The following is a 24,911-nucleotide window of genomic DNA, read 5'->3' as shown; positions in this document are numbered from 1 at the left end:
GCTGGTACTGTCACAATGCTCCCTCGGTCTGGAAGAAGGACGGTTCTTTCACGAAGAACAAGTAGAAGAATTGTGAGGAAGGTTAATAACAATCTGAGATTGACTGCCAAAGATATTCAAAGTGAATTGACTGCAAGTGTGACTGGGGTTTCCATTTCAGAAAGTCTGGTGAGAACACCATACCTACTGCCAAGCATGGAGGTGGGGAGATCCTTCTACTGGGCTGTTTTTCCTCGAATGGTACAAGAAGTTTAGTTTCAATAACATGGTAAAATGGATTCCATAGCATACTAAAAGATATTGGTCAATCATCTTTAAACCCAACTAGACATTCCAACGACAACAATCCAAAGCACACATCAAGGTCTACTTCAGAATGATTAAAGAAGAATAACATCAAGGTTCTGGAACAGCCTAGTCAAAGTCCCTGATCCAAGTCCGATTGAGAATATTTGGTAATCGTTGAAGAAGACTGTGTACAACAGAAATCCTCAGAATTTGAACGAACTGGAACAATTTTGCATTGAAGAATGGTCAAAAATCACTAAAGAATCAAGCCAAAAGCTCATTGACACATATCCTAATCGTCTGAAGAGGTTATTATTGCTAAAGATGTCAAACCATATTAAAATGAACAAAGTGCTACTCTTAAAATTCTGTAAAACTGCAACTAAACTAAAATTGTTGACCATTATTGCAAACTGGCACATTTAAAGAAAGATGATCTGTTACGTTTACTCTTTAGCAACTTTATAGATTATTATTATTATTATTATTATTATTATTATTATTATTATTATTATTATTATTTATTATTATTATTATAATTACCTCGCCTGACTCGGGGAGATCAAGGCAGGCTGCTCCTAATTAAGACACACATACATCAGCTGTATTCGATATCTTTTACGGCATTACGTGCAGCTCATATGTAAAATGAAAAAAAAAAAAAAGAAATACACTATAAATAAGCATGTGTAGAAACGAACACTGAAGTGTCCAATTATTTGCGCTATAACTGAATTTTAAATATGCTTAACAACTAATCATTTAACATAATACAGTTTTATGTTTATAATAGACAATTAAAAATGGAACAATCTTGTGCTTCTTGATAAATAAGAAATCGAAATGTCCACTACATTAGCTTGTTTTTAAGTACCGGTAGCGTTTGTTAACCATTCAGCAAACCGAACTTCTAGTATTACACAAATGATTTGTTACCCATTGCCTAGACAACAAGCAAGCACCTGTTACACCAATAATAATAATAATAATAAATAATAATAATAATAATAATAATAATAATTAATAATAATGAATATAATAATAATAATAATTCGATTCCGTACATTTTTCTTTTATTTATTTATTTATTTCTTTTATTTATTTATTTATTTATTTTTGAAGAGTGGAAATTTAGCCCGAACTTCAGCTAAAGTGTTCCAAAGTTTTCAAAGTTGGCATGCTGGCAGTGTTCTTTGTTATGCAGCGGAATAGCACGAGCTTACACTTGTGTTTGTGTTTACCATGGTTTTCAGGTAGATTCATAGACCACTGATAACAATTATTATAGCTGACAAAACTTAAATAACTTTAATAACTAAAGAAAACGCCGAAGTTGTTTTGTTTACTTGCTTGTTTTAAATAATCAAATACCTGCAAATTACGTGTAAAATAAACAGTGTTCAGTGTTCAGTTAGAAAAGATGAAAATTAAATACTCAGTGTGATACTCCAAACTGTAATAAACTCAGAAAGCCGACGTTTAGTACATTCATATTTTTTTATTATGATTTTTAATTTTTTTTTTTTTTTTTTTTTTTTTTTTTTTTTTTACAATCTACGTTCAAACAAAATTACAATTCGTCACTTTGCAGCTTATAAATAAGTACAATTTGAATGGCATAATTTACAAAAATATAGAAATACAAATATATATTTACATGAATAGCAACTAACGTATTTGAAGTCAATAGGAAAAAGTTTTCATTTACGAAAAATAATTTCTAAAAGTTGGAAAACAATTAAAAGTTGTTTTCCTTCGTCAGTTTCTTTTGTAAAATGTACTTGTTCTTATTGCTGTTTTGTATATAAAACATAGAGACAATATATAAGACGAGAAATATGCTCATCATCTTAAAATAACCTTCAAATAAGTAACACTACTCCTTGATCGATGCATTGCAAGAGACATTAATCTCGCTCGTCTGTGTAAATGTTTTTCAAGTACAGTACGACATAGCCTGCTGGATGCAGCCATATATCCATTACAGCATCTTCTCTTAGTTCAGTAAATACTTACTATATCCTAAAGAACACAGTGATTGTTCAGTGCAAAAGAAACCAGTAAGTGTCTTGGTTATGGGGTTTTAGATTACATAACATCAACTAGGTGTACAGTGCCACTAAAAAAGTAGACGACACAAGCAGATTTGTATTAAGTACGTGGCTATACTTAATATGATGCTTCGTGCTATATGCATTTAATATTTAACAAGCAGGGAAGTTTTGGCTGATGATGAAAACGACCCAACACCAATGGTTTTAGGTTCTTTCCACTGAGGCTTTTCTAATACAGGGCTTTACAAAAGAATGTTTTTTTTTTTTTTTTTTTTTTTTTTTTTTTGTCTCTACACCTCAGTCCCTTCTCTGGGGTATATTAAACTGTTCACGCTAAAACTGTTGTAGAAATGGCCGTTGAATTGGTTCGTCTGATTTCCAGCGAAGGAGTTGTAGTAACCCGTTCGGTTGAGGTGCAGACTGTCTGTAAGGTCCGTACTGCTGCCACTCTCGTGTGAACCATTAGAGGAGTACGAGTTCAGTCCGGAGATGTTACGCTGAGAAAGCTCGTTCATGATCCCCAGCGACACCTGTCTGTTTACAGGCCCCGTGCCTATGGCACTCATGCTGCTGAAGAAGTTATTGAAGCAAGGGCTGGAGTTCATTCCCAGAGTGGGGGAACTTTTATGATCCTCCGTGGCGGGTTCCAGCTCTGGGGAGGAAGGCTCCATTACCGGCGGGCTTTCTGCAGATTTTAACGCCGGGTTGGGGCGTACTTCCTCTGGTTTGGATATGCCATTGATCCCGTTGCTGGTGTCCGACCTGCGCTTTCTCTTTCTACGGAAATTGCCATTGTCAAACATTTTTTCACAGTTTGGGTCCAGGGTCCAGTAGTTGCCCTTTCCTACAAGAAAGAATAAATAAATACATAAATAAATAAATACATAAAACCTCTTATTAGATAATCATATTTTCCAACTGGTGCACCATAGCAACCCTTTACCTATAAATGGCACAGAAGTTTGAGACAAAACACCATCATTAGCCTATTAAGTCAATGCGCTTTAACCGGTATATATTTTTTTAACCAGAAGCAGCTGTGATTGCCAATACATTTTTACTGTGTAAAGACCGAATGCAAAATGTATGATGGAAAATATACATAATAGATTACATTTAATAAATATTTCTGTAAGCAGTAGCCTATATAGCAAAGGAATAGGGTGATAATCTTACCCGGATCGTCCTCGTCTCTGGGCACCTTTTTAAAGCAGTCGTTCAGAGACAGGTTATGTCTGATGGAATTTTGCCACCCTGCTTTGCTCTTCTTGTAGAACGGGAAGTTTTCTGCCACGTACTGATAGATTTGGCTCAAAGTCAGTTTCTTCTCCGGCGCGTTCTGGATCGCCATGGCTATGAGCGCAGAATACGAGTACGGAGGTCTCACAAGCTTCAGGAGCTCCTCCTGGCTAGCTATGGAAAGCCAGCCCAGGTCAGCCCCTCCTAAGCCGGCAGAATTGGGCAGAAACTGCCTCTGAGATCCGTAGGAAGGGGGCATGAAGGAAGCTGAATTATTCCCGTGTAAGTATGAAGAGGAGCTGTTCACACCGTGTCCGTTGAGCCAGAGGTAGGGGTTGCTTGACGGAGCATAGTCCCCGAGTCCATAGTTCGTCGGTCGCTGCGAGGTGTGGAGGTTCTGCTGGTGGTACATGCTAAAGTTGTCACAATACACAGCCATCTCTGGAGCTTCCTGTGCGCTTTTGGGGTGGGGTTGGTGTGGGGTTGGTATTGGAGAACTCTGCTGGGCTTGCGAATCAATGGAGTTCATAATCTCCACAGGCACCCACTTTAAAACTCTATTTTTTTTTTCTCTCAAGGTGTTCAGTATTACAACAAGTGCCAAACCATGGGGCTGGGATGCACTATTTGTACCTCATTGTTTCCCGCGAGCCTCCACCCCCCCCCACGCTCCCCACTCCCACAGGGGCTGTGCAGAGGGAGTTCCTTGGAAGGTGTCTCTCAGGGAGCCAGTGGGAACGCACTATTCACAGAAGGGTTGTGGCTAAGCAAAGCGCCCGTAACCAATCAGAGGGACCCCCCCTCCCCCCCCCCCACCCCCCCCCCCCCCCTCATTTAGAAAAAGTAGTCTGACTGTCGCTCCTCCCCCCCCCCCCCCCCCCCCCCCCCCCCCAATCATAAGTTTACAATCCCCCCCCCCCCCCCCCCCCCCCCCCCCCCCCCCCCCCCCCCCCCCCATCCCCCCCAAACACGATAGACCCTATTGATGCAGCTACAGACAACTTTTTAACGCCTGTGGGTATTTAAATATAGATAGGAATATCGCCACAAAGTTTAAGAACAGTTTAATACCACCTAATTGCAATAATTAATCCTTTTGATCTGGACTGTAATCATGCCACGTTAATCCCTTTCTGTCTTGTACTTAGTATTACAAGACCGCTATACACATTTCAAAGCTACCCACAGTTCAATTCTTCAGATGGCATGGATGATTCTCAATAGCAGAGATCTATACAGTACACTATAATACATATAAATAAATGCATAAACACAAAGGGAAATTATTCAGGGCAGCACAGTTTGTGTTGAAATTTGTTGATTTATTTTTATATATTTATATTAGCTTGAGCATATATTTTTTTATATGCAATATCATTCAATATTCCTGATACAAATAAATATATAAAAATAAAACGTAAACTACATTTCTAGCTATTTAATGAGAAAAACAAAACAAAAACAAACTTAAAGCCTATTACTAACTACATAAAATAATGGCAACAACTAAAAATACCTACCCATATACATCCTATTAACGTAACATATAAAGCATTTCGTTTTTAAATGTCTATTGTCTGTTGTATTATTTCCATTCACCTGTTCCAAATAAAACACCCACGTGCAACAGTCTATAAACGCTGACTGTTTAGCGTTTTGATCATAAATTTCCTAAATAAATAAATAAATACATAAATAAATGGGTTAAGGAAAGCCCCCGTTCTGTTTCTCTGAATGCGAACCACACAGAAGCGGTACAGTTTAGAAAAATGTGTGCTGTAAACACAGTTTATCAAGAGTTATCAAAACAAATAATTATTAAATATTAAAACGTGTTTAAAAATATGTTGGAGAAGCTTTATGTTAAATTCTCAAACAACTAATATTCAGTAGCCTATATAGGCCTACGCAAGGTGGTTTTGAATTTAGTTGGTACTAGAAATAAAAGAAACTTAATAAATGCAATTACAAACCTTTAAAAAATTATATAGTCCAACCGTTTGTCATTGAATTTATTACGTTTATTTGAGTATTTCTAATTGAGCGTTTAATAGCTATAGGTGATACCTTAAGATCACATTTGCCAAAATGTGTTAATGTAATATTACACTAATAGTTTAACCAAACATATTACACATTGGGAAACAAATAACGGATGTTGCATAACGGTACAATGTAACAAGTTTACTTCACGCAGATTAACTCTTAACAGGACACACCGAGGCTTTAAATCTCTCCGTTTTAAGATGTTGTGTGGTGCTGGGGAGTCGCGGGGGAGCGCCGCTTGTCTGCTTCTCTTGGGCAGGCAGGCACCGCTTCCGTACTTCACGTGTAGAATATTAAACTGTTTTGCTCATATTAATGTATGGAGATGTACATGTGTATAACCCACACAGATAAGTAAAGAGTACAATAACCGTGAGAGATAAATAATGAAAAATGTTTGAACATAGCGTGCCTGGTCTGGAACAACAGGTGTGAATAATGTAGAGAGGTGAAGGGAAGCTGTGCTAACGCTGTGCTAAAGTGTCAGCTTTTTTACAATTAGATGTAATTGGAACAGTTATTATTTTTAGATGCACATATAAGAAATAATGTAGATAAAACAACGAAACCTTTATTTAAAAGATACAACTTAATCGCAACAAACAAATAAAGCATACCTGTGGCCTTACGCATCTTTTTTTGCAAACTAATGCACTTCTTAAGCGAAAAGCGAGAATTCGACCGACGTTATCCCTGACACTTTGCTCTACTAAGAGCCGCTGTTTCGTAGTTATATGCTCTTCCCCCCCACAATACCCCCACAATGCGTATTATTAATGAGAGATGTATTTCTTATTACTATCTTATTAGTACTACCGCAAAAAATAAGTTCACGCATAATCATGCGTTTTATCATGTGCGTATTAGTATATGAAACTGGTTGTGAAAATATGTACAGTTTTTGTTTATTTATTTATCTTTAGTACTGCTAGTGATAAACTGCGGTTCTGTTGAGTACGGGGAAACAGGGACTGCAGGCGGCGTGGTAGGGTTGAGAGAGAGAGAGAGAGAGAGAGAGAGAGAGAGAGAGAGAGAGAGAGAGAGAGAGAGAGAGAGGGGGGGGGGGGGGGATAAATAACTGCGACCCCTCACGTCTAAAAAAGCTATAATCATATGAGGACTTTGTATATACGAGGTTCAATATTATAACTAATGATATATAATTAAATAAATCGGAATGTTTTTTACACCAAAACAATACCCTGCAACAATGACATAAATGACACGCTTCGACATGACTCCGCTCTAGACCGGCGGCCACACGCAATATAGAATGTGCATTCATCTGTCCGACTTGGAAAGGCACAAATCCTACAAGTAGCTGCAAGTCCTGATAGCATAATACTTGATTACCCGCAAATCGTTAAGAATAATAATAATAATAATAATAATAATATAATAATAATAATAATAATAATAATAATGCAACTGGAATTATTGGAGATCAGGTCCCAGGAACACGTTTATTTGAATGTGCCTATATAATTAGTTGTATTATATAGAGTGTATTGTATAACCTATATGAGCTGTCTTGTTTTGTACAGCGCACTGGGATGCCATACAAAAATAAATGGCGTGAATGGCGCTATAGGGCCTATACAAATTAATTTGTATTTTATTGTATTTAATTGTGTTTATTCAGTCTCCGGTTTTGTATATTTTAACAAAATTTCTAATATTTTAATATCAAAGCTATTTATTCAAAGACTCGGAAAAAAAACAAAACTCATCTTTTTTCCTGAAGACATGCTTTATTAAATCAACTTAATACTACTATTATTATTTATTATTATTATTATTATTATTATTATTATTATTATTATTATTATTATTAGCAATAGTACTTTGCGATGAAAAGCCTAAGTTAACCACCCTGGCTGTACCAGTAACACAGATCTCTTGTTCAAGTTGCATTGCCTTTTTAGAGGTCAACTGTGTTGCCCTAGGAATTTATTAATTGGATGACAAACCGCAAATTACTGGTTAAATGTTTTTCTAAAGAAAATACTGCAAGTATCTCCCTCCCCGAATTCAAATGATATGTTTATAAAACGAATTATTTGTTTATTTTAACAACTAATCCACAGTTATGAAATAACACAAATGATAAAAATACAGTTCGAGAAAGCTGTCTTTCAATCCGTTGTTTATACTTTGTTCTTAGCTGTTCTTGTTTGCAGGTCTCCCTGTGCAAACAAAAATCCACCTGCCGTGGTTAGCGCAGGGTTTTTGTGATTTGCCAGTTGTTTTTTCCTTTAGGCCAGGATTATGGGGCCACAGTGAGGCGGAAAGTGAGGCTCACTCTAAACACCGGGTGGAAGAATGGAACTCTGTATTATTTTGTGATCTCCGAGTCACCGAGTTTCACACAGAAGCGAGTAATATTTGTTTGTGTTTTCTGTGTTTGCACACCCCCTGCCCCGCCACCACCCCCATCCATATAAATATCTGTCTTTATTAATAACTCGAATACATTATTTAATTAATTAATTAGTTCTTTAATTAATTATAGAGATCGATTTTTCGTTGTGCTATTGATCAACATATCTCCCCCCCCCCCCCCCCCCCCCCCCCCCCCCCCCCCCCCCCCCCCCCCCCCCCCCCCCCCCCCCCCCCCCCCCCCCCCCCCCCCCATATCACGCCCCCCCCCCCCCCCCCATTGTTCAATTTGTTGTTGTTTATCCAGTATATATATATAAATGTATCTTTGTATATATATATATAATATACGTGATTTTGGATCAAAGTTCGTACTCTACGTATGACTTACTATATATATATATATAGTTGTTGTTTTACCAAGTATATATATATATATATATATATATATATATATATATATATATATATATATATATATATACAGTACCAGTCAAAAGTTTGAGTGCATCTGCTTGAAACTAGGTTTTACCTCCTATAGGTTTCGGTAAATACTTGAAAATGAAAACACGTTACAATATATAAAACAAAACATAAGGAGTATCAAAGCAGTGTTCAAGAAAATTGAAAATTGTCTCTAAATCTTGGATTCCTCAAAATTACTTTGCCTTAATAACAGCCTCACAAACAGGAGACATTGGGTTAACAAGTTTCAGCAGGAAATCACCTGACATTTCTTCTCAGCTCTTCTGCAGCAATTCCCAGAGATGTAGGGCAGTTCTGGGTAGCTTCGCTTTGACTCTTCTGTCCAGTTCATCCCATACAAGTTCTATGGGATTGAGGACTGGAGACTGGGCAGGCCAGGTCATTAGATTGAGTTGTCCTTCACTTTTCTTCTTCGCCAGATAGTTCTTGCACAACTTTGAGGTGTATTTCGGGTCGTTATCTTGCTGAAGAATGAAGGACTTCCCAACTGGCTGTAATCCTGATGGAATGGCATGCCTCTGAAGTATGCTATGATAGCCATGCTGGTTGAGATTGCCATGGACTTGGTAATGATCACCAATTCTGTCACCAGCAAAGCAACCCCAGACCATGACACTGCCTCCTCCATGCTTGACAGTGGGAACCACACATGCAGAACTCATGCGCTCACCCTCTCTACGTCTTACAAATACTCGGCGGTCAAATATTTCAAATTTTGACTCCTCAAAGGTCCAGTTTCTGTGTTTTTTGCAAAGTTCTTGCAATTTTTCTTAAAGATTGACCTTCATTTCTTAAAGTAATTACAGATTGTCTTTTTTCTTTGCTTAACTGAGCATATTTTGTCATTTTCTGCTCCCTTATATTCAGGAATGACAAACTATGCTACCTGTATTTTATGACTCATGCCTAATTCCACCTCTGAACATTCTAACCATGTTCAGCCACATCTTCTGGATTTTATATTGTGGCCGAGGGATTAACTGGCAATCAATGACCTAGTTTATCCCTCGACCACATCCGGCACAGGGTTTCTCATATGCGTGGTCAAAAGCCAGTATATCAATAATCACTAGCTGCTGACCACGCATGGAGCATTTTATTCTCTGGATGGAACATTTTAATTCTATCTAGGCTATAATCAGTAATAACAAAACATTGTGTTTTTAAACACACCAAACCATACAGTTAAACAATAATACAAAATAATACAAAATACACAGAGGGGCGGGGTGTACCTCATCACACAGCTATACTGAAGTCATGCTGTTCCTTTTTTCAGGGGTTAATTTGTGCCAGATTGTCTGAAAGATGAGAATTATACAGTTTGCAAATAAAGAACTTAATAACATTTGTTGATTTAGTTTTATTTATTTTTTTGTCACCACTGGTATGGTTTAGACAGAACTATATTAAAACGTGACTAGACAAACGTTGGCATGCTACTAACGACACCAACAATAATACACAAAACCGACAAGCTACTGCATTAGGTGTAGAAACAAAAGTACTGTCCCTTTTCCTTAATTATAAGATCTGATGCCTTTTTGTTTCCAAATGAACCCCTGCTCTTGTTATATCCAGAGGTCAGCGGAAGTCACAAAGACACACCGCAGGGTGCTGATAGGATTTTTTGCACCCATTGCAGACCCCAACCACTCTCTGCCATTTCAGCAATCTACACCTCTCAAAGTTCCCATAAAGACACACGTGAGTCGATAGAAATGCTTGTTCATGCTGATGGGAAAAGTGAAGATCAAAAACTCAGACAGCTTGACAGACAGAGAGAGAGAGAGAGAGAGAGAGGGGGGGGGGGGGGTTTGTGTTGTTTTAGAAGAAACAGTTTCCCTTTGATGTAAGGCCCAGGCTGTACCTGAGATGAGACAGTGAACTCCAGCAGGTGTACAATAGCAGAAACTTCACTCACCTTGAAGACTTCAGTGTTTACCTTTACCCAGATTCCCCCTCCTCTCACTTCCTCCTTGCTGCTGGTCTGGGACACGGCTCATACTTCACAGTGAGTCTCACACGCTTAACCTCTCACCCACCTCCTCTGAGAGCCTTTGAAACCTCCATTAGGAACCCATAAAAAAAAAACTGCCTGTGAATGGATGCAAACCACAGTGTTGTTACAGTGCAGTAAAACTATTGCACTGTGACACCATTGTAATGGCAATCTGATCTCGCCATTACAGAACATTCTAAATGTAGTTGGAAAAGCAGCAAAACCTAGTGTAGCCCCAGTCTACACAGGCTTACAGCAATTTCTAGCACCTGAACAAAGTTGTGATTCGACAGAGCTCTGCTGTAAAATAAAGTGTTGAGTGTTGTCTCCTAGCTTTTTTTTTTTCTTTTTCTCAGAAACAGACATTGTATTTGCAAATCTAGAATTACAGTTAAAAAAACCAAACAAAAACATGCAGTATGCATTGTACATTAAAATTGTGTTTGTAAAAGCTTGCACGTTATGACGCATATCAATAACGTAAAGATTTTATTTGACAACAGTTTTCTGGTAAACGGAGCGACCATATAAACCACCAGAGGTGGTAACACTGGAATATGAACCTGTGTGTGTCCAAAGTTGAGTAGAGAACATGCAAGATGCATTCTTATACTTGGGGCACCATTCACAATTTATTTTGAACAATTTACTTTCGGAGTGTATAAGCTTTAAAAAAGGCTGTATTTGACCTGATGTTTCTGTTACTGATAGTGATTAAATTGTATAAATAACTGCATTGCCTACAGTATGTTTATGTAACAATCTATCACATAGTTATTCCCGTCTGGTTCCTAGTATCTGGTTGATCTCAAAATTTTATCAAGTCGGGTCTTAAAGGAACCCAGTGATTCAGTATAAACAACATGCTAGGTAACCCATTCTATATGCTCACCACTTTTTGTATTGAAGTGTCTCCTACCCTATGTCCTAAATCTGTCTACACCTGTATCCATCCTGGGATAAAACTAAATAACACATCAAAAAAACAATAAACACATGATCAGTGAAGACCCCAAGAGCAGGGTGTCTGCCTCCGAGCCTTGTATGTGGCTCAGGTGAAGGTGAAGAGGTCAGGTGGACCGTCGCTCCCTCCAGAGTCCTGTCCTCCGGGCATCTGAAGAGCTGCTCGGGAAGAAGGATGAGGGATCCTGTGTCACACAGAGACGCACGGGCGATGACAGACTTGGGGTGCGCTGGAAACCTGAGTGTAGCTGTCAGACTTGCTTTCCTCCCCCAGTTTATTAATGGCTCTTCTCCTTCTGGACTCTCAAGCATCACTGAGTTTTGGAATTCTAAGCTCTTCCCGTTGAGCTCTGACCTGTGCATGGTCACTTGCAGGTCTGCTTCTCCTGCAGCATCTCTCCACTATCAATTTGCAGACTGTTATATGCTAATCTTGCTATTAAATTAGATCAGTGTCCCATTTAGATTATTCAAACACTTAGCATTGCCATACTGAATCTTTTCAAGCTGCTGTATGATAGACCTGTGGCAATCTATACTGGGTCCCAGGACCTCACAGGTCAAGTGTGCCAGTGTAAAAGGGGTGATAGAGGCCTGCTGGGAGACAAAAAGATAGTCAACTCAGAACCCTGTCAGGCACAGGCGATACCAGGTGAGGAGAGTAGACGTTTAATGTGTCAGCAGTGACAGTTTTTACTCAATCTCTTCCACAGAGATGAGAGATGTATTACAGGGAGCCGTGGAGGGGAGCGCACTGAGAGACATTTTAAAAACATGTCTTTGAAACACCTGGGGCCTGATCTTGGGCTGATCTGCAGGGTGTGATTGCATTTACACATTAGTTCACATTTGGAAACTTGCACCACTCAATAGTGTAGTCAGAGAGAGAGAGAGAGAGAGAGAGAGAGAGAGAGAGAGAGTGTGTGTTTCACAGACAAAAAGGCTTTGGAGGAAATCGTTCTTTCCTGCACCTAGTGGTTTAAATAAATCGCTAAGTACCATTATAAGTCATATCCCCACAGGGACCTATTAGCGGCATCTAAATGTATAATTTCGCTGTGTGTAGATCTCTCACTCAGAATGTGAATGACAAAGCATTCGGATGTTCGTTGGCTACCTCTAATAAAGTTGAGAGTGTACTTTCTCTTGCACTCTCTTGCCTGACACACTAGTGATTGCCTAAGCAATACACTCTCAACTTGATTTGAGGTAGCCACTGAACACTTTCAGCATGCAGGGGAGATTAGTCTTTTTTGTTAGTTTTTTAAAAAAAAAAAGGCTGTTTAATTATACATATGACATGCAATTGCTAAACTACAAAATACATCCTGTGCTGTATATTCAAAGTGTATGCAGTATATACATGCGCAATACATAAAAAAGATTAGTAGAAATAAGATAACCTTTACATCTCAAGAGATTTATCTCATTGAAGTTTCATATTTATTTTCTGGTTAAAAGGGCAGACACTGAACTGTAGTTCTATGCACTATACACTAAGTTCATGCAATATAACAAGACCATGTGCAAGACATAAATTTGCTGTACCTTTAGCGCTCTACCTAAAGCAAGGCGACAGTTCTAATATTGCATTTGGCTATACAAATACAGCATTTAAACAGGTAAAGAAATAAACGGCAGTCATTGTCTTTACTTATATATACTCTTGTCTTTTTTGTCCCAGGTATTTAGCTATCAAAGGCTCCTGAATAGCTGGTTGACCTCTAATTGACTGGCTAATCTGTCAGCAGCCCAGCTCCTTTAAAGAGATCCTCCTTCACACTGTGCTCCCATCAAAGACAGCCTGCATAGAGATCCTTCGGGAGATTAGACGCTTCACTTCAGGATTAGCAAAACACAGAAAAGATAGGGGTGTCAGTGACCACTCTACCTGTTCTGTTAATAACCCCCTCCCCATTACCTGCTGAGCTGAAAGCACTAATCTCTATTTGCAGAACAATGAAGCCCTGCTGAGTCCCATTACTGCTGCACTGAAGTGCTGGGAGGCTAAACCATCTCAATGGAAGAGATTGAGAACTCGGAACCGCACACTCACAGCTACACTTGTTCCGATCACACAATGGATAAGATCACATTCATATATACAGTACTGACACAAATTACAAAAACAACCAGTAATTTACAGCAAGACAAAGGATGGGGCTGCTATTGCCCATTTTTCCTCACTCCCCTTACTTACTAAATACCTTGTTTTCTCTATAGAATAGACAATTGTCACCTCTTTAAAAAATATGCAAAAGGTTTTAATGAGCAATACATCTCACAAGTACCATGGTCCCCACTAGCTGTCTTACTATCTTCTAGGGGTTGAGGAACAAATGTAAAAATGAAGGCTATAAAGTCCTGCAGAGTATAGCGATGCAAACGTTTAATTATAATAACAAGGTGTACTGTTGGAGGAGCTGAGAACCACTTTAGGTTCTTTATTGTGTTGCTGCAGACTCAGTTTTTGCAGGGTGAGTCATACTGTCAGAGGAACGCAGGTTCGCATCCTGGTTGTGCAAGTTGCCGGCCTTCGCTGGAGAATCCTGGGGGAGCGTTGCATTAGCTCTGGCACTCCCGTAGGTTAGGGAGGCAAAACCAGCGGTCTGTTTCTCCTCATCAAGCTACAGTGGACCCTACCTGCCAGGCGCCTAATGAGCTCAGGCAGACACCAAGCCAGTTTCCTCTATTATAACCAGGGACTCAAGACTTCCTGGGTGTTAAAGACGAATCTGGCTTGGTCATAGGATCAAATGAGTTTATTTTTCTAATTCTAAAGTAAAATAAAAAACTTAGTAAAGATGTCACTAGCTGAAACATTTGTTACTTCTCTCAGGCTCTTACAAAATTTTACTTTACAATTATGGATGATCTTTTTCTATATCAACTGATTGATAATTCAAGGAAAGTTACAACCCCATACTAGCAATAACCTTGTGTTAGATGCATAATGGAAAACTACAATTATTGCAAATGAGTTGGGGAATGATGCAGAATATGCATAGAATCCCCTATAAAAAAGTTTAAATACATAGTTGAATGATTAGGAAATATGTCACCCTCAATCCTACATGTAGACTTTTGCACTGCAGTAACTCTGCTGAGTAATGAGTCAGAGTAATAAAGAAGTAATTTTGTATTACTGATCTATGCTGCTCACCTTGCCTTTGTGCAGGGACTGAATTATTCTGGTGTAGGGGGATTCTCAGTATGGGTTCCATTATCATTATATTATCATCTTTACTGTCTTAAAAAATACAGTGTGATGAATTTCAGTAATAAATCTAAACCATTAATAAGTCACTGATGTAACAGGGTGGAGGCTTGGAGCGAACTGGGGACCCTGCACACCACAAAGAAGTGCCTTAACCTCAATTAAATTCTGCATTCATGGTTTTAGAGCTTTTGACCTCATCTCATCTCGCCAACTGGGAACAGAATCCATTACACTGACATACTGCAGCCTTTCATTTTTCCATCAGTCTGGGGTCAGTACCATGAAAACATAGGTCAATAATCTTCAGGAACATATTGTAACAAATATCCATGTAGAGTTTAATCCAATCTAGGTAAGATTATGAAGAACCATCAATAACACTGAAGGAAACATCACGTCAAGCGCCACCAGTGTTTCTCAAGATTCAGCTAAAATATACTGTACGTGTGACGGTATAGTACAGAGAACCAGAACAGTAAAGGCAGACCAAGGATACTTATTTGGCTCAGTTGAAGGCCAACTAACAGAAGATACCAGAAGACAGTAAAAACAAAAACAACAAAAAAAAAAAACGCAATAACCAACACCCAGGAATGTCTACAGCAATTCTATAGAGAGATGTGTTTTGGGGCACTCTTCCTTCAGAACTTTAACTCATACACTTCCTCAGCATTTTCTTTTACAGTATTTTAAATAAAAGCAAATTCATTGACAAGTTTGCTTAAATTCCAATGCGAGTCAAAACCCTTGTCCTGACTAAATTCCCCTTACACCATAAATAAGAAAATCATCATATACCTAAAGGCTAGTCCATACTTCCATCTTAATACCAGCAGGAGTTGGCTATAGAACCAGCTAGACTTAAGCGAGTTTTAACTCTGGGGACCAGACTGAATCGCCAGTCACTCACACCACTAGAGAGACTAGAAATTGATCTCGGAAACCCTCGCACAATTTAAAGAATGAACCAACTTTTAAAAATTAGATGCTGCACCCCAGTCTAGCTGAACACTACAAATACTGTACAACAACCTAAGGCAAAAACTGTTACGCTTTGAGGCCTGCAAAAGTCAGAAGAGTAATCGTTCTGATAACACTGCCTCGGCTCATTATTAGTTAACCCTATTAATGCAGAGCAGAAGCATTTTTGATACTGTTACTCAATATTACAACCATCTGACTGGCTACTGAATACTTCCCAACCCAACAAGTGTCACGTTTCCCTGCGACTGAGCGAACAGACCCTCTGAGCTGAGGACATCGTCCTAATTTAAGGTGTGAGAGTTTTAATTCCCAGCCTCGGGGGTGTTCCCAGGGAGAATTAGTGGGATAAGGAAGGAAGCGGGATTGTAATCCCTTTAACAGCAGAGGTTTCAGGTTGCTAAAAGGAATTCTTTTAAGGCATCACACAACCTTTGTGTGAAAAGGGAGGTTTAGAAACTACACAGGATGGACTGTACTGTATTAACATCACATCCTTCTTAAACCTTCATCAATTGGATTTAGGTTCGTATGTATTTCTCCTAAACAACTCTCAAAGCACTTTGCAATACCATGCTGCATTTCCGTGCTGCTGTAGATAACAGGGAAATGAACGGAAGGAAATCTGCAGTAAAGTGGGAGAGTCGGCATTAAGTCATCAGTGCCACTGCAACCAGGGGAAACAATTTTACTTTACAATGTTATCCCCATTTTTCTCTGTTTAAATGTCGCCTCACCACTGCTCTGACAAATCTGCTACCCACCAGACGCGATGAGGCAATCGAAACTGTGCAGTGATGCGACACAATGAATAGAATCTATACTTTTGATAAGTATCTTTCATACCACATGCAAAGCGACAGGCATCACGAGAGCTGCACCATAGCGGCACTGGAGCGACTCGAAATAAATAGGACTGAATTGAATTGCATCAGAGAACAGCTTCAATGCACGTGGTCCAGCATGGTGAAACAGCATCCAGAATAACGGAGGAAAGAGTACTACACCCCCTCCTGACTGAAGAAAAAAAAAACAGAGATTTATGACAAAGGTCATCGCAATTGAAAGTCAATATATGGGAGTCCATTTCGAAGGAAGTGAATAAGCCTGGGATGTATCATTTATTGCCATATATATATATATATATATATATATATATATATATATATATATATATATATATATATATATATATAAAAAAAAAATACAGTCAGAGAAGACACTTATAATTTCCATATCATGTTGACGAGTATGTACCAGTCTTGATCATAGTTTTGTCAATAGCAATTTGTAATAGTTGTATAGATCTTTCAGTTTTCAAACCTGTTGCATCGCCTCTGTGTCGCTTCTGGTGTGTATGGTCATGTTGCTGCGAAAGTATCTCGTCGCCAATTAAAAATCGCATCGCGTCTGGTGTGTGGAGACCTTTACTGATCAGAAATACCGAAGTTCATCGGGTCACTTATGTTCTTGTTGCTAAGTCAATTGCCTCTTGTCACTTGCAACGGATGTTACCACGTTACTGAACCCTGGAGGCTGAAGCACGATGCACTATCCCCAATTGGTTCTCTTCACAGTTGTCAAAGGCCGACGCAGTGTTCCATGTGGATCCCAAGCCGACTTGGTGCAACCAGGATTCAAAGCAAGACTGTTCATCTATATATAGATAAGGAGATGTTGTTTAAAAATAATTGCACCTATCATAATTTATTGGGTTAAAAAGTGCACCATAGGTTTGGATTTAAGATACAATAAGATATTTCCATTAGGACCCTGGGTCCACCATTGTAGACATAACATCGTGCATCGTGTGTGAAACAAATAAAATTACTATTTTAGCGCGCGCGCGCGCACACACACACACACACACACACACACACACACACACACACACACACACACACACACACACACACACACATAGATAGATGAAGACATTGTGAAATGGGTTTTATTCCTTTGGTAATGTTTCCATCTTGTGGACTGGAGCTGTAATTGCACTCCACTGTTAATTCCTCTATCTCCTTCTCTATCTAAACGGTTCCCATTATATATACACTAATGTAAACATACTGCCTTACTGTTGTAAACTGGGGATGATCAGACAGGTTCGGTAATATCTGATCAGGATTATATTGCAGTTTTAAACCTTGATTTATAGTACTACTACATCTACATCAACCTAATAGACTCCGCTTTTGCGGTTGACAAAATTTGAGTAAGTGATCATAACAATATAGTTGAAGAGAAAATTAAAATAACAGGCAAGTTAAAAAAACGTTCAAGAAATTACAAAATAGCCTGTTTTCAAATGAGGACAATGGCATATTTATAATGAGTAACTTTGTATCCTTCATTTTGTTCACGGTATGAAATATAGTGCATAGCTGATTTCGCTGCTACATATACTGTAGCAACATCTTAACACACACACAACCCTTTCCCGGCCAAGAAAACATGAATGTTTGTCTTTCTTGATCCCCTGGTATTAAACAGTGGGTTTGTTACGCAGGCGGCATATTTTATACTACAAGTTATACTGTATGATAACAGTATTTGAGCATACAGTATGTACACATATAGTAGATTCCGTTAGAAAAATACAATCCATCTATATCTACTTTCCTAAAAATAATTTGACTAGTCACATATTTAACTACCCCCTAGTGGTGAGGCCTTAGAGGCACTATAGTTCATCACACCCCGTGTAATTTTGCAGTCTCACTCCAGTACGATGATAAGAACATAAGAACATAAGAAAGTTTACAAATGAGAGGAGGCCATTCGGCCCATCTTGCTCGTTTGGTTGTTAGTAGCTTATTGATCCCAAAATCTCATCAAGCAGCTTCTTGAAGGATCCCAGGGTGTCAGCTTCAACAACATTACTGGGGAGTTGATTCCAGACCCTCACAATTCTCTGTGTAAAAAAGTGTCTCCTATTTTCTGTTCTGAATGCCCCTTTTTCTAAACTCCATTTGTGACCCCTGGTCCTTGTTTCTTTTTTCAGGCTGAAAAAGTCCCTTGCGTCGACACTGTCAATACCTTTTAGAATTTTGAATGCTTGAATTAGGTCGCCACGTAGTCTTCTTTGTTCAAGACTGAACAGATTCAATTCTTTTAGCCTGTCTGCATATGACATGCCTTTTAAGCCCGGAATAATTCTGGTCGCTCTTCTTTGCACTCTTTCTAGAGCAGCAATATCTTTTTTATAGCGAGGTGACCAGAACTGCACACAATATTCAAGATGAGGTCTTACAAGTGCATTGTACAGTTTTAACATTACTTCCCTTGATTTAAATTCAACACTTTTCACAATGTATCCGAGTATCTTGTTAGCCTTTTTTATAGCTTCCCCACATTGCCTAGATGAAGACATTTCTGAGTCAACAAAAACTCCTAGGTCTTTTTCATAGATTCCTTCTCCAATTTCAATATCTCCCATATGATATTTATAATGTACATTTTTATTTCCTGCGTGCAGTACCTTACACTTTTCTCTATTAAATGTCATTTGCCATATATCTGCCCAGTTCTGAATCTTGTCTAGATCATTTTGAATGACCTTTGCTGCAGTTCCCAAGCCTCACTCACAAACTACAATAGAAAAAAAAAAAAAAAAACAAGCTCCCTGTCTCTTTAAAAAACGCTAATGTCATCAACAAACAGAATCTCCCTTTTCCCTTTGCAGCCAACCAGAGACCTATATCAGCGGGTGCCCAGCCAGGCTGCAGTGTGAATCAAACGATACTCGAGCACAGGGATCCGTAGACGGTGTGCTCGGTATAGATTACTCTTGTCTTTACACGATTGTTGTGTTTCCTGTTAGAAAATATTACGGGCTGTGTATCATAAAAATCATGATCGGCTGGTGTCGGTGGTACTGACTGTTCAAGTAAATCGTGTACAACCGCTTTTTTTTTTGTTTTATTAAAACACCCGGATCGGTGTTACAGCTGCAGGAAGCACCAAACTGGTGCCATATTATATTATTATTACCTCTAGCTGGTATACGAGAGACAACACAGACCGTAATCTGACAGTTTGATGTCAGGCCCCGAGGGATACATTTAAAAGTCTTGGTTTCAGGAGAAATACAGAACGGCGTCATTTACACAGTCTAATAAATACAGACACTGATTAGCTGGAAGCTTGGTTCTCACACAGACAGTCATGGTGGAAACGGATAAGTTCAATTATGTTTACAGCTGTGATCTGGATATCAACGTCCAACTCAAGATGTAAGTATTTTCTTTGTTATTTTTTCTTTTTCTGTCAAGTTTCATTGTCCCTATTTTACTAGGTGTGTTTGTGTGCTCTCTTAGTTTATCATTGTAACAAAACAGCCCTTCCCGTAGCTCTTGTGAAAGGAGAGTGATGTTTTTAGCACATACATAAGGGATACTGGCAAGCGCTGTAGGGTCCGTTTCTGGATGCATGTCTATATTTTTATTCATGATTTTTATTTATTTATTTATTTTTTTCTGGGAGGTTTCAGGCGTGTGTTTGTGCAGTGCAGTAGGACCTGGTCAGGGGTTTGTTTATTGGTGTAGTTTAATAATTAGTTGACTGTTTAAAACAAGGCTGCCATTGCACAAGGCTCCCATTGCATAGCAGTTAGATCAAAGCCTGGCTTTACTGTTAGTTTAGTAAGACATACCTGAGCTTGTTAACTAAGGTCATAGTGAAAAATAATATATTAAAAAATCATGCTAAAGTGAGTGCTACTTGCAGTATACTGCAGTGTACACATGTGTTTCAGTGTGCTGCTTTCCTTCGCAGAGGCAGCCTGGAGGGAAAGAGAGAGCAGAAGAGCTATAAGGCCTTGCTGGAGGACCCCATGCTCCGGTTCTCTGGGCTTTACCAGGAGACCTGCTCTGACCTGTATGTCACCTGCCAAGTGTTTGCAGAGGGGAAGCCCCTGGCCTTGCCAGTCCGCACCTCTTACAAGGCCTTCAGCACTCGCTGGAAGTGAGTACGCCTTGCAGCCAGGAGAGGGTGCAATGCATCACATTCTTCTTCTTCTTCTTCTTCTTCTTCTTCTTCTTCTTCTTTCTTCTTCTTCTTATTCTTATTTTCCCTAAAGCACTATCCCTTATAACAGTGTCTCCTAAAAGCATAGCTCAATGTGACTCTCCGGGTTAAATAAAAATAAATCAATAAATAAATAATGCATAGGTAAGCCCTGTAAACAATGGCGAGGTATGGTAAGGTCTATTAATAACCAGGGTAAACTATGGTAAATGCATAGTATAACCATGGAAAAAGCATGGGGGAAAACTGCAAAATTATCGAGCAAAAATACCATGGTAAATTTTTATAAGGGATCCGTACTGGTATTATATTGTGTTGGAAACTGGGTCGACCCTCCTTGTCCTGACAAATACAGTAACACTACTCTTCCGGTATCTTTCTATCAGAGTCTACTGGCCACTGTGATTTGAACAGGGAGATGCAGCCTTTATATACAGTGCTGTGAAAAAGTATTTGCCCCATCAGATTTTCTGCATTTTTGCATATTTCTGACACTTCATGTTATCAGATCTTCAACCAAAATCTAACATTAGATAAAAGGGACCCTGAGTGAACAAAAATTTGATACTTATTTCATTTATTTATTAAAGAATGTTATGCAGCACCCAATGCCCCCGTGTGAAAAAGTAATCGCCCCCTTAGACTCAATAACTGGTTACGCCACCTTTAGCAGCAATAACTGCAGCCAAACGCTTCCTGTAGTTATTGATCAGTCTCTCACAGCACCGTGGAGGAATTTTGGTCCACTCCTTCATGCAGAACTGCTTCAACTCAGTGACATTTGTGGGTTTTCGAGCATAAACTGCTCGTTTCAGGTCCTGCCACAACATCTCAGTGGGGTTTAGGTCTGGACTTTGACTAGGCCATTCCAAAACTTTAAATTTCTTGTTCTTCAACCATTCTGATGTAGACTTGCTTGTGTGTTTCGGATCACTGTCTTGCCTCATGACCCAGCTGCGCTTCAGCTTCAGCTCACAGATGGATGGCCTTACATTCTCCTGTAGAATTCTCTGATACAGAGCAGAATTCATGGTTCCTTCAATGATGGCAAGTCGTCCAGGTCCTGATGCAGCAAAGCATCCCCAAATCATGACACTACCACCACCATGCTTGACTGTTGGTATGAGGTTCTTACTGTGGAATGGAGTGTTTGGTTTTTGCCAGACATAACAGGGCCCATGTTGGCCGAAAAGTTCCACTTTTGACTCGTCTGTCCATAGAACATTGTTCCAGAACTCTTGAGGATCATCCAGGTGCCTTTTGGCAAACTTGAGATGATCATTCATGTTCTTCTTAGTGAGCAGTGGTTTCCTCCTTGCTACTCTGCCATGAATCCCATTTTTGCCCAGTGTCTTTCTGCTGGTGGAGTCATGAACACTGACCTTAGCCAAGGCGAGAGAGGCCTGCAGATCCCTGGATCTTGTTCTAGGGTTCTTTGTGACTTCCTGGATGATTTTACGCCTTGCTTTTGGAGATAATTTGGCAGGACGACCACTCCTGGGAATATTCACTACTGTCCCAAACTTTCTCCATTTGGACAATATGGGTCTGACTGTGGTGTGGTGGAGCCTCAGAGCCTTAGAAATTGATTTGTAACCCTTTCCAGACTGATAGGCATCAACAACTTTTCTCCAGTGGTCCTCAGGTTACTTTTAATCGTGGCATGTACCTCTAGAACATGTGTGCTGACAACTTAACTCTGATGGTAAGGGCCAAAGTTAGTCAGATTTATATTAGGCAGGGCTGGCCCAAATCAGGCCTGATTGTTAACCAAGGTATTCAAACAGCTGAGTTAACTAGGGGGGCAATAACTTTTTCACACCTTGTACACCAAACAAATGAAAGAAGCACCAAACTTTGGTGTAATTTTTTCTCTCAGACTCCCTCTGTATACTACTGCAACCCACAAAAAGATCTGGCCAAATTCAATGTGAAAAGTGTGCAAAAATGCAGAAAATCAGACAGGGGGCAAATACTTTTTCACAGCACTGTATTACAGTATGAATGCCCAGGATTCCATTTACACAACAAATGAATCAGTCATGGGAGGGCTTGCACATTTACACAGTAGGTGTAAGTCTGCAACTGTTTAAGATGCATTAAATAGAAGTTTAAGTTTGGGGGCCAGTTCCTGTTTCTCAATTCCAATTCCTTTTCCAATATTTTTTTTAAATCAATCCCCAATATTGCAATTCCAATTCACATTCCTTCGAAGGAAATGGAATTTCTGTTTTAGAGACATAATAATTGTTGTGACTGTTCAACTGCTTTCATTTGAAGCCAATTTAATTGACTAACAGTGACTTAAGTTTCAGAATCTCATTTTAATACTGCTAATTGCAATTTTGATCAGTGATGCAGGGTTTTGAATTAGTTTTAAGGTATATGGCACTTACAAGGTAGTAGGGGGCACCAATCTCATTGTAGCGCATAGTGCCAATGTTTTTTTTTTTTTTAAAGGATTAGTCTTCCTGTTGTGTCTGACAGAGCGCTCTGTCAGTGCAGTGAAGGAGCTTTATTTCAGCACTTCTCACAGCAAGGCAAGGTCAACAAGAAGGAACATGGACTTTTGCAGCATCAAGGCCCCTGCAATACAAGACTGGCTGGAAATGTGTGTGGAGTTGGTGACCGCCCCTTTAATTGCATACAGTTGTAATATGGGAAATAGCGTGCTGCAGCTCCCATGCTCAGCGGTAGTGAAGTCGTGATCTGACAGTAACACAGACCGCTCTTATGATTACATGTTACTGTTTATTTTTCAGTAAAAACAAGTTTAAATTACGGTCGCTTCATAACATCATCGATGTCTTAATAGTTCATTTTTCAATACATCGTTACGAACCAAACACAAGCATAAACTCATTACAAAATTATCTGTTAGACTCTCGATTTAAATCAATTTACCGTAAAAAAAAATTTTTAACGTCATTTTCATTCGACGTCATGTAAATCAAATTAAGAGCCTCTCGCTATATCTATATATATATATATATATATATATATATATATATATATATATATATATATATATATATATATATATATATATATATATTCTCAGCAGTACACTTCCTAATTACAGTTGCAAGTATTTCTATGCATTCTGTTTTCTCCTTTCTGGTCAGTGTGAGAAATAAACTTAGTTTTCCCTACAACAGCTGACCCTGCTTTAGGACAGAACTCACGACCTTTTCATTAAAAACAGTGTTAATGAGTATAGATACTTTTTCTTATTTATGTCACAGTTAAATTCTTTTTTTTTTTTTTTATTAAGTCACATTACTAAAATCTGAAAGAGAAAAACATGTTTGTCAAATTTTATGGAAATCAAAGAAGAAAAAAACACGTACAATAAAACAAAGAGAGTTCACTTTTTAAAACTCTTACACACTGACTATTGGATGCCATTTTTTGAAATACAGATAAAACATAACAATTCTTAAAAAATAAATTAAACACAGTTGTGACCAAAACATATAACTATATTTAATCACATTAATAATAACAACAGTTGCTTAGCAAAATAAGATTGTAGTCATGCACTGGGATTCAGATTAGCATTGGTACATTTTTTAAATATCTGCTAGACTTGGAGCATTTTTGTACAAATGTTACAGGGTATTTTTAGAAACATTAGTTGTTCACCAAAATGTTGTAATTTTAAAACGTATCCTCATCAAGACAGCACATAGAAATAGTTTGGAAACTGTGACAAGTGCTTAGAAACAGTGACAGATGACCCGATTGGCTGAGAAACTATTTTTTTTCTTTCTTTGACCAAGGCAACAATGTGAAAGTGCTACTATCGTATACCACGAAACAAACGGGAAGGTAACGATTTAAAAAAAAAAAAAAAAAAAAAATCATTAAAGAGGATTTTAACATAAATGTTAAGTCATCCCAAGTAATCTGATAATATCTAAAAGAGTTTGCCTCAAAAAATTGAAAATTACACAGGAGGGAGCAAATTCTGTGATTTTTCCACAATTGTGGAATCTTGGAGGGACTATACAATATCTTCTTCTCTCATATATTTCATATTCTGTTTCCCTCGCTACACATCATCGATGCGACAAAGCCACTCAACAACTTCTTCGTTGACACTGGCCAAGTCCTCATCTTGGATTTGTGGGTGTGGTACACATTCTAGGAAGAGGTCTGTAGTGCATCACCACAGTTACACATTGGGCAATCCTTCAAACCCATCTTAGAGTGTGGAATT

General features: G+C 38.7%; 2 protein-coding genes across 2 annotated transcripts in view; one reads left to right on the top strand and one right to left on the bottom strand.

Moving 5' to 3' along the window:
- Positions 1 to 1,879: 1,879 nt before the first annotated feature.
- Positions 1,880 to 4,167, bottom strand: foxi2 (forkhead box I2). The gene is made up of 2 exons (XM_041271971.1): positions 3,519 to 4,167; positions 1,880 to 3,186 (listed from the first exon to the last, which is right to left on the bottom strand). Exons 1-2 carry the CDS (start codon positions 4,108 to 4,110, stop codon positions 2,633 to 2,635), a joined length of 1,146 nt encoding a protein of 381 aa, XP_041127905.1. The 5' UTR covers positions 4,111 to 4,167; the 3' UTR covers positions 1,880 to 2,632.
- Positions 4,168 to 19,442: 15,275 nt separating this feature from the next.
- pik3c3 (phosphatidylinositol 3-kinase, catalytic subunit type 3) overlaps positions 19,443 to 24,911 on the top strand; it is a 35,578-nt gene continuing 30,109 nt past the window's right edge. Inside the window, exons 1-2 of the mRNA XM_041218689.1 lie at positions 19,443 to 19,896; positions 20,438 to 20,626. Of these exons, the coding sequence (XP_041074623.1) occupies positions 19,829 to 19,896; positions 20,438 to 20,626 (257 nt within the window). The 5' untranslated portion in view covers positions 19,443 to 19,828. The remainder of the gene's footprint in view (positions 19,897 to 20,437; positions 20,627 to 24,911) is intronic.

The sequence above is a fragment of the Polyodon spathula genome, chromosome 2 (assembly GCF_017654505.1).
Source record: "Polyodon spathula isolate WHYD16114869_AA chromosome 2, ASM1765450v1, whole genome shotgun sequence".
In the NCBI taxonomy this organism is placed as follows: Eukaryota; Metazoa; Chordata; class Actinopteri; order Acipenseriformes; family Polyodontidae; genus Polyodon; species Polyodon spathula.
Note: the sequence above shows the minus strand (reverse complement) of the source record. Positions and strands in the feature narration are given on the sequence as shown.